At 41.1% G+C, this 10,699-nt stretch overlaps 1 protein-coding gene across 3 annotated transcripts in view; it reads left to right on the top strand.

Annotated features, from left to right (window-relative positions):
• Positions 1–9,704, top strand: part of LOC115232583 (serine-protein kinase ATM) — a 121,971-nt gene extending 112,267 nt beyond the window's left edge. For all 3 annotated transcript variants that reach the window (XM_036500607.1, XM_029802548.2, XM_036500608.1), the window contains exons 56-60: positions 21–180; positions 2,569–2,655; positions 5,935–6,049; positions 7,991–8,190; positions 9,506–9,704. In XM_036500607.1, the coding sequence (XP_036356500.1) occupies positions 21–180; positions 2,569–2,655; positions 5,935–6,049; positions 7,991–8,190; positions 9,506–9,684 (741 nt within the window). In that variant the 3' untranslated portion in view covers positions 9,685–9,704. The remainder of the gene's footprint in view (positions 1–20; positions 181–2,568; positions 2,656–5,934; positions 6,050–7,990; positions 8,191–9,505) is intronic.
• Positions 9,705–10,699: the final 995 nt, after the last annotated feature.

The following is a 10,699-nucleotide window of genomic DNA, read 5'->3' on the forward strand; positions in this document are numbered from 1 at the left end:
TTTTGTATATTCTCTTTCAGTCAGCAAAATCATTAGCACAAAAGAGGGCTACCTACACAGAAATTTGTCAACATTTTCATCCTGTGATGAGACACTTTTTCTTTGAAAAGTTCCTTGACCCAGTCCAGTGGTATGAATGTCATGTGGCATATATCAAAAGTGTGGCCACTAATTCTATTGGTGAGTTTTAATGTGAATGTTGGTGCCTATTGATTTTTCTTTGTGGGGTACAGCTGATCACAAGGTCTCCAGCTCAAACATTACTACAGCTATTGTATTCCATCTATGAGCAAGGAACATATCTCTAGTCGTTCTAGTCTACCTGACTGACAAAAACTCATGTCCACTACTAAATTCACAGTCCAGTGATTATCATTAGAAAGGGCAGCTGGCTGTGTAATGAACTTTCAGCAAAAGCCAAGTGCTGTAATTTAAGTCACCAGTTTTTAGTGAAGAATGTCACTGAAGAAAAAAAGAGTTTCATTTAGCAAAGATATGAGAGTCAGCAATATGACATGGTACAGAGTTATCATTAAGCACATTGTAATTTGTCTTTGGCAATATGCTCTGCTTGAGAATAAGACCCATAAAGCCAAGTGAAATCATAGTCACGGCTTGATGCAGGTGTCACGTAATTGGCGCCCATACTGGTGGCACATAAAGAGCACCTTTCAAGTGTTGGGCCTCGCAGAGGCAAAGTGGTTGAGTTCCTTTTGAGTGTTGGGCCCCAGAGAGGCAATGACCGAGTCCTTTGGCACCTCTGATGGTGGCATGTAAAAGCACCTGTTACATACTCAGAGTGGTTGGCAATAGGAAGGGCATCCAGTTGTAGAACACCATGCCAAATCAGACACAAGCCTGGTGCAGCCTCCCAGCTTACCAGCCCTGGTCAAACCATCCAACCTATGACAGCATAGATAGCAGATGTTAAATGATGATGATGAATATGAAAGTTGACAGGATACATGTTCAAATAATTCAGACAAATTAAATGGAATTTCTATATAATACTTGAGTTAAAACCCAAAAACTTTCTCATCTTGAAAACTGTACGTGATGTCAAAAAACTAATTGTATATTTGAAGTCAGTATTAAAAACCACACTAAGTACACCTTGACATATGCTTGATGAAAAATGCTTGTTGACCAGTGTAGTTAATGAGGGTGGGAAGGCCTCTAAGCAGTAACTTGTCTTGTTAAAAATAACAGTGTCACATCTCCTACAAATTGCACCTTGCCAACTTTAAAAAAGGAAATTGCATTGGATAATGTAATCCTAGAGACACTGTTTAAAATCAAGATGTGATGGTCATGGCAAGAATGTTTATGGTCATATGTCTGCACAAATTATGGGCTGGCTTGGGGTTAAACACAAACAACTAAAATTATTTATTGAGTACTATAATTGATTAAAAGTCAAAGAGAAACATGCAATAATAATTAAGTTTTTAACCTCAAGATCATTTCTACTATTTTTCATCCTCAAGTATGACGGGTCTGTAGTTAATAATTATGATAATAAGGTCACCATATTTATAAGTAGTACTCCTTTATAAGTTGTGCTTCTGGTGATAAAACCACTATTTGTTGTTTATGACTTCCAAAATCAAATTCGATGACTGGCATCCATGCTAGTGGGGTGCAAAGAGCAGCATACGAGTGGGATTGTTGACAGAGCGGCAAACCGGCTTCCGTGCCAGTGGCACATAAAAGGCACCATTCGAGTGTGATCATTACCAGCGTCGCCTTACTGGTACTTGTGCCCCGTGCTAGTAGGGTGCCAAGAGCACCATCCGAGCATGATCGTTGCCAGAGCAGCCAACTGGCTTCCATGCTGGTGGCACGTAAAAGGGTACCATTCGAACATGATCATTACCAACGTCGCCTTACTGGCACCCGTGCCAGTGGCATGTGTAAAAAGATTTGAGCGAGGTCATTGCCAGTACTGCCTGACTGGCCCCCGTCCCGGTGGCATGTAAAAAGCACCCACTACACTCTCGGAGTGGTTGATGTTAGGAAGGGCATCCAGCTGTAGAAACTGCCAGATCAGATTGGAGCCTGCTGCAGCCATCTGGTTCACCAGCCCTCAGTCAAAATCGTCCTACCCATGCTAGCATGGAAAGCGGACATTAAACGATGGTGTTGATGATGATGATAACTTCCAATTCCTGAATACAACAAAACTCTTCCTTTGACCAAATGATAGAATAAAACAATCACCACCTGACAATGACGACCACCACATAACCATTACCACTACAACTAGCACCAACACACCACCACAACTACCACTAGCTCATATGCTTCATGGTTCCAGAGTCATCTTAACTCTATCAAGATATAAACTTACAAGTGCTGAGAGGGACACAATTCAGCACCTTATTTACTGTGTGATACTCCTTATTTACTGTGTGATACTCCTGATGTTGTGCTGTGTGATACTCCTTATTTACTGTGTGATACTCCTGATGTTGTGCTGTGTGATACTCTTGATGTTGTGCTATGTGATACTCCTGATGTTGTACTGTGTGATACTCCTGATGTTGTACTGTTAACTCTCTTTTTCAGTTGGTTACATCCTTGGATTAGGAGATCGTCATGTCTTGAATATTCTAATTGACTGTACAAAGGCTGAACTTGTACACATTGACCTTGGTGAGTATCCTTATCTTTCTCCCTCTTGTCTTAACATACCATCACACCACCATCATACCAATAACTCCAGATATATACATTGCTTCTACCTAAAACCCCAACATGGTTTCTTCCATCCATCAGGCACCAGAAAAACTTTAGGGCAATCCAAAACCTCATCATCTTCAATGTAGGCAAAGAACAATAAGGGGGTCTGTGTGTTCATGTTTCCCTGTGCCTAAGAAAAAGTCTTTTTGGTTACAGTTGAATATTATGAGAACAAGTGTCAAGGGATGATAAGTAGGGAAGAATGAATGAGAGATGACAACTGAAGAAAATGGGTAGGTGTGAGGGATGAGTAGTGAGTTGGGGGGAGGCAGGGGAGAGGAGATGACTGGACATTGCAAAAAAAAGGGGTAGAGAAGAGCAGCAGAATCATCATCATCATCGTTTAACGTCCGCTTTCCATGCTAGCATGGGTTGGAGATGGTTCAACTGGGGTCTGGTAAGCCGTGGAGGCTGCACCAGGCTCTAGTATGATTTGGCAGTGTTTCTACAACTGGATGCCCTTCCTAACGGCAACCACTCTGAGAGTGTAGTGGGTGCTTTTTATGTGCCACCGGCACAGGTCCAGGTGAGGCTGGCAAACAGCCACTATTGGATGGTGCTTTTTACATGCCGCCGGCATGGAGGCCAGTCAGGGCGGCGCTGGCAATGGCCACGTTTGGATGGTTCTCTTATGTGCCACCGGCACTGGTATCACTGGTATCACAATGTTGATTGAATAGTAATAATAGTAATAATAATGATAATGATATGGTAGAGAGAGGGTAAGAGAAGAGAGAGTTGGGTAAGTTGTAAGAGAGTTGAGCTGATATAGTGAATGGGGCAAGAGGGAGATGTATGGTGGTGGAAGAGGGAATTTGGTGGCCCAGGAGGGCGATCAATGAAAGTTGTATAACAAGTGAAATGGTTCAGGGTAGTATCAGGAGTAAGTAGTATCGGGGAAAATCTGGTGAAATATGTAGTTCTGCACACATTGAAATACAGCTGCAAGATAGTGCAGTTAGAGAGATGATAGTTGGTGGGAATGTCTTGAAGAGAAAATTGGATGGGATGGTGGTGAGTGGCTGGGCATATATATGTGGAAGCACTCCGTCGGTTACGATGACGAGGGTTCCGGTTGATCCGAATCAACGGAACAGCCTGCTCGTGAAATTAACGTGTAAGTGGCTGAGCACTCCACAGACACGTGTACCCTTAACGTAGTTCTCGGGGATATTCAGCGTGACACAGAGAGTGACAAGGCCGGCCCTTTGAAATACAGGTACAACAGAAACAGGAAGTAAGAGTGAGAGAGAAAGTTGTGGTGAAAGAGTACAGCAGGGATCACCACCATCCCCTGCCGGAGCCTCGTGGAGCTTTTAGGTGTTTTCACTCAATAAACACTCACAACGCCCGGTCTGGGAATCGAAACCGCGATCCTATGACCGCGAGTCCGCTGCCCTAACCACTGGGCCATTGCAATATATGTATTGTACTTCCAGAATCTCGCTTTCACAAAAGTGGGCAACTCTTCTCAAGAACCACATATCACCACTCGTCCCAGTCCTTCATCATCTCCTCCATCAAGTTCAAGGTCCTGAGGTCAGCTTTCACCACTTCATCCCATGTTTTTCTGAGTCTCCCTCTTCCACAAGCTCCATCTGCATTGCATGGACTTATCTTGACAGCTGCCTTTATTCAGTTGCATCATATGTCTATACCAGTGCAGTCTTTTTTCTTGCTCGCTAAAACTGATTCATCTTGTGCTCAGTTTTTTTAAATACATTTGTATTTTATCATTTATGCACACTTACACTGCACATCCAGCCAAGCATGCTGGCTGGATTCCTTTCCAGTTTTTTCAGATCCTCTACATTCAATGCCTATGTCTTCTTACCATGCAATTAATTATGCAGTTCTACCATTCATTCTAAGGGAAAAGACTTTTATTACTAATGGTGGTTGAAGCTCTCTGGACATTCTTCAACCTGTTCTTACCCTGGCTACTTTCAGAACCAACTACCCTTGTTGCTAATTGCATCTCTTATTTAAGAAAGGCTATCAACTACTTCTAGTTCCTGTTTGCTCATGTGTACTGCTCCAGTACATCTTTGGCATATTTAAGCTTACTTTCTATTAGTCTCCCTCTAATTCCACACTACTTGTGTGTCAACAGCTCACATCAGGTACATCATATGGAGTTTATACCTACCCCTTTTATGTATTTCAAGCAAGGCCATTTCCCTAAAGATACCAGATCCTGTTTTCTTTCTTACTTACTAAAACTTAAATCTTTGCTAAGTTCACTTAGAGGCCTCTTGATTATAAGTTTAACTTCCATGCCTGGAATTTTCTCTTTACCTTTACTATAGATTCAGCTCTTTGAACAAGATCTTCAGCATATACACTACCGTCAGAAATTAATTAGCACCCTTGATTTGCTCTTCACTCAAGGTATGTGCTGTCACCTAGTGGCCATATCTCGAACTATTGCTTTGTTGCGAGTTCACTGTTGCGCAGAACGATGACGTAACTTTGTTTGCAGAGCAGTTTGAGAGTCTACAGCCTTATGATGTTGACATAGCAGTGCAACAACAACTTGGAGTGCGGATGCAGACAAATCTTCCTTTGTTTAATAGATATAGGTAGCGCCTCGCAAGGACCAAAATCACCAAACTAAGTTTTCTCATCGCATAAGACGTTTTGAACAGCTCATAGGTTAATTAATTTAACCTATTTAATGTAGAAATTTGAGAAGTGCTAATTAATTTCTGACGCAAGGGTAGGAGTTCCCATGGACAGCCAGTCTTAAACTCCTGTGATGGTCTGCAAGACTATGGTGAATAGGAGAGGACTGAAAACTGAACCTTGATGAACTCTTACCATCATACTAAAACTGTCTCTGAAATCATTGACTCACACTTTACTTACTGCATCCTTTGTACATAGCTTGTACTGTGTTTGTAAGCTATTTGTCTACACCTGGTTTCTTTAGGGACCAGACCTTCTATGTGACCTTCATAACCTAATCCAGTAGCTTGATTCCTGTATAGTTGCTAAAAATAAGAACCATTTGGACATGTAAGGGACAGTTTGTTTTCACAGTAAGCTGCTACTCTTACAATCTCTGTCACTAGATATAGAGTTACCTTTAAACCCCGGATAGATATACAACACCTTGAGACACTACTACAAACAGCATCCTATCATCATCATCGTTACTACTAACACTAATACCATTGTAATTTTTTGCAGGAATTGCATTTGAACAGGGGAAGATATTACCAACACCAGAGACTGTACCATTCCGTTTGACCAGGGACATTGTTGATGGTATGGGTGTGTGTGGAGTGGAGGGTATCTTCAGAAGGTGAGTTGCATTTCAGTGTATGGTAGTGGAGTGCTTGATGCAGACAAGATCAGAATTTATTATCTTTCTGTTGACCTTACTGCAAAGTTGCTCAATGATGGAGGGCAGGCACTATCTCATTTCATTTGATCAGAATAACAGTCAAATCTCCCTTCAATGACAGTCTTTAAAATGGGGCCTCACAATTTATATACTGTAATAATAATTTTAGAATGATTCTGAATCACAAGGAGCATCCAGACCAGGGCTCAGCTCAGGCTTTTGTAGGTTCAGCAGATGAGAGATAAGTTTTCCTCTGGGATATAACGCTAGTCTATCAAAAGGAACTTTCCCCACTCAAAGCCAATGAATCTCTTGTCTAACAGTATGCTGTTACTTTGCAGTCAGATAGATTTTACTTCCTGGTTGTACCTGCTTAGTCAAGTGGATTGTTGGTAACACACAGTAGACTCATTGGCCACGACTCGCTGCCAATGAGGGTGGAAGATATTAAGCGACTAGTATCCTTTGATCATCTCTGTCTACGCCGCATCCTTCGTGTCCGATGGCATCACTTTGTCTCCAACAATTCGGTGCGACACCAGTGCAGAATCACCTCCCTCCGACAAGTCATCCTAACGAGACGTCTGCGTTAGCTGGGTCATGCCCTCCGTCATCAACCAGGAGAATTCATCTATGAAGCAATTGCCCCATCTCCCCTTCAGGGGTGGCGAAAACAATGTGGTGGACAACGTAAAACCTGGCTGATGACAGTCAAGGCTGATCTAGAACCCAACCTAGGCCCCCATATCTACGGCATTTGCCGCTGGAATAAGAAGTGCTTAGCCTCAAATCTGGTTGGCGTTTGTGAGAGATGCAGCATTGAGGATGAACGAAGCCAGCTCAACCCACCCCGGGTGAATGTTGTCTCAAGTCAAGTCACAGTAGACTGACCCATTAACCTGTTAGTTACTTTTAGCTATTGACTTGAACAGACAAAGCACAGGATAGCAGAACTAATTATGTCAACGAAATAGGTACCTGTGGGCATTGAAGCAAGTTGACAAACTATTCGAGAGTTTACCACCAATACTAGCAGCCAAAATATGTTCCAAAACAACGTGGTTACAACTAACTGAATGAAGTTTGACCGCACAGATATTTTGTATGCATGTGTCTGGACTGTTAGTCATAGGTCTGTTGAAGTAATCATGGCTTGTGTAATACCTCCTAAAGACCAAAACTAAAATCGAGACATCCAGAATAAAACATTTCCCAGATAATCTGATTGTTGATGGTGACCTGGGATAATATAGAATACAATCAATTCACAATCTCTGATGTCATGCACGTAAAGTGAGGCAAGCAGAGTAATCTGCTTAGTCTACATTTGAACTCCAAAAATATGATCTGTAGACTTTTTAAACACTGGTGAGCTCCAATAAGCCACGGGACTGTAAAGAGGCCAGCACTGAAAGCTTCATCTTTATATATAGGACAGCTTTTCATCACAACAGCAACTGAACCTAAAACATTTATCATAAGATAAAAAGTAGTAACTCAACTGTTCTTCTTCTTCTTCTTCATATTCATCGTTTAATGTCCGTTTTCCATGCTAGCATGGGTTGGACGGTTCGACTGGGGTCTGGGAAGCCAGGAGGCTGCACCAGGCACCAGTCTGATCTGGCAGTGTTTCTACAGCTGGATGCCCTTCCTAACGCCAACCACTCCATGAGTGTAGTGGGTGCGTTTTACGTGCCACCAGCACAGGGGCCAGAGGAGACTGGCAAACGGCCACGATCGATTGGTGCTTTTACGTGTCACCGACACGGACGCCAGTCAGGCGGCGCTGGCATCTGCCATGTTCGGACGGTGCTTTTCTTTTAACGTGTCTTCAATATTTGATCATCTATGTCCCGGAGTCTTTAAAATTGTGCAACCAATTTTTTACCTATTTTGCAGGTGCTGTGAAAAAACCATGCTAGTTATGCACACAAACCAACAATCACTGATAACCATTCTGCAAGTTCTTCTCTATGACCCTCTTTACAACTGGACACTGTCCCCTTCAAAAGCCAACCAACTGCAACAGTTGAAAGAATTGAAGAGCAATCCAGTCGCACATGAAGACAACTGTGATGGAGTAACTGATGATGAACCAGGTAAGTTGCATGTTCAGCTGTACACATGAAAATGGTTCTTCATGAAGCATCATCTGTCATCTTGGGGATGGTACACTTGCCATATGGCAATGCTTGAGAGTAAATAAGGATGGTCCATACAGCTATCATGTGGTAAGACTTGGGTGAACAGTAATGGTAGTTATTATATGAAAATGCCCCAGTGATAAGGTGGCGAGCTGGCAGAAACGATAGCGTGCCAGGCGAAATGCTTAGCAGTATTTCGTCTGTCGTTGCGTTCTGAGTTCAAATTCCGCCGAGGTAGACTTTGCCTTTCATCCTTTCGGGGTCGATAAATAAAGTACCAGTTTCGCACTGGGTCGATGTAATCGACTTAATCCCTTTGTCTGTCCTTGTTTGTCCCCTCTATGTTTAGCCTCTTGTGGGTAGTAAAGAAATATATATGAAAATGCCCCAGTGAACAAGGATGGAAAATTCTGGGGAGATCTTGGTGAACAAAGATGGAACGGTTATGACACGGTGATGTTTTAGTGAACAGGAATGGTAGTTACAATGTAGTTGGTCTAGGTGGACAGGGATGACAGTTACTACACGGTAGGTCTGATAGCAATACACAGGTGTTTACCATATTAGTAAATCCACTTGGCATAGTGACAATCAGCCATATTTGATAGAAATTAAAGTGAGGTCCAACATCATGGTTTCTGTAGTAATTGCAAGTGGTAGAGGTAAACCCAGAATTAGTAGCTACCACATTACAAGGTTACATACGTGTATTTTATTTGTAATTATGGTCTTTGGAGAAGTACAAGTACAGCCTGTTTCAGCAACCTTTCTGTTAGTTCCCCGATTTGGTGACATCCACCCTCAACACCTGTCTGTAGTTCTGCTGTATGGAATCAAGCAGTTTAGGTAACCAACTTCTTTCATGGAGATTCTGGTTTTTTAAAACCTCACTTCTCTCTGATTACTCTTAATTCTCATGGTTCATTATCCTCTCAAATATCATCTTGCCAGCTCTGCCGTTACTTCAACTTTAAACCTTATCTGGGAGATAGAGATATGTTACCTACATTCTGATACAGCTAATATTGCAGCCCTACCAACATGAGTGCTATATTCAGCACACTGGTTACTTTAGGCAAGGTAGCAGACACCCAATTTAAGGAAGGGCTGAATCACTCTCGGTCCATTATTATCATCCTATCTCTAATACTAAAGTTTACAACTTTAGTAAATTTAGACACGAATTTTCATGCTGTTGCTCTCATTGATATCAGATTGAGAATTCAATTCAATTACTAGTCTAATTGGTTTGTGATTCTCTCTCTTATAGACAAACCCAATGTGAACCGTTTGGCTGAAAGAGTGTTGCTGCGACTACAACAAAAGCTGCAAGGTATTGAAGATGGAATCCAGTTGTCGTTAGGAGGCCAAGTCAACCATCTTATACAAGAAGCTCAAAACCCTGATAATTTGTGTAAGCTCTATCCTGGCTGGCAACCTTATGTTTGATAAATATTTTCTATTTTTAAGTCTCCTGTTTTTGATTTCTTATTCTGAAAATCACTATTCACACGTCAACTGCTGCGCTGCACCAACCATAACATTCCATGAAGTCACAGAAGTATTTAAATATTAGAAACTTCTCTCTTGGTTAGGAAATTATAACATCACAAGTAATTTTTCTTTTTAGAGAATCGGCTTGAAATGGACATCCTACATATAATTAATCCTTTAGCATTCAGATTACTGTCAAATGTAATGCTAATTCATTAACACTGTTTCTAATTAACCATGCATTATCACATGGCTTTGAGATATTGATATGATTATTTTTAGAATGACATTGTAGGGAAGGTGTGAGAGGCTAGATTATATCACTTATAATACTAGCATTTTAAATATAAACTTCTGTATTAGGAAGTTTAGTTTTTCTTTTTTTTTAAAAAAAAAAGAACAACCAGATACTTTTGAATGCTGGTTGACACTTTTCAACATTGATCAGACAAGTGATGTTTTAGTAAACTAAGAAACATACTGCCTATACTGTTCACAGTTATGTAGTCAATACAACATTTATTCAAAAGATTATCTCATAAGATGACGTTAATATAAGATAGCCTCAACGTGGTCACTTGAGTTGTAAGTAGCAACCTTTTGTAGGTTCAGCAGATGAGGGATAAGTTTTCCTCTGGGATATAACACTAGTCTATCAAAAGGAACTTTCCCCACTGGAAGCCAATGGATCTCTTGTCTAACAGTATACTGTTACTTTGCAGTCAGAAAGATTTTACTTCCTGGCTGTACCTGCTTAGTCAAGTGGATTGTTGGTAACACACAGTAGACTCATTGGCCGTGACTATTTCATTTAAAAGAGGACACATTAGAAAATGTAGTCATATATATATATATATATATATATTGTATCTGAAAAGAGGATGAAACAGTCACATTTGGAAAACTAAATCTTAGCTATCCTGGGACTGAACAGGCAGCTAATATAATAATGGATTTTTTTTTCACATAT

This window comes from Octopus sinensis, linkage group LG2 (assembly GCF_006345805.1).
Source record: "Octopus sinensis linkage group LG2, ASM634580v1, whole genome shotgun sequence".
Lineage (NCBI taxonomy): Eukaryota > Metazoa > Mollusca > Cephalopoda > Octopoda > Octopodidae > Octopus > Octopus sinensis.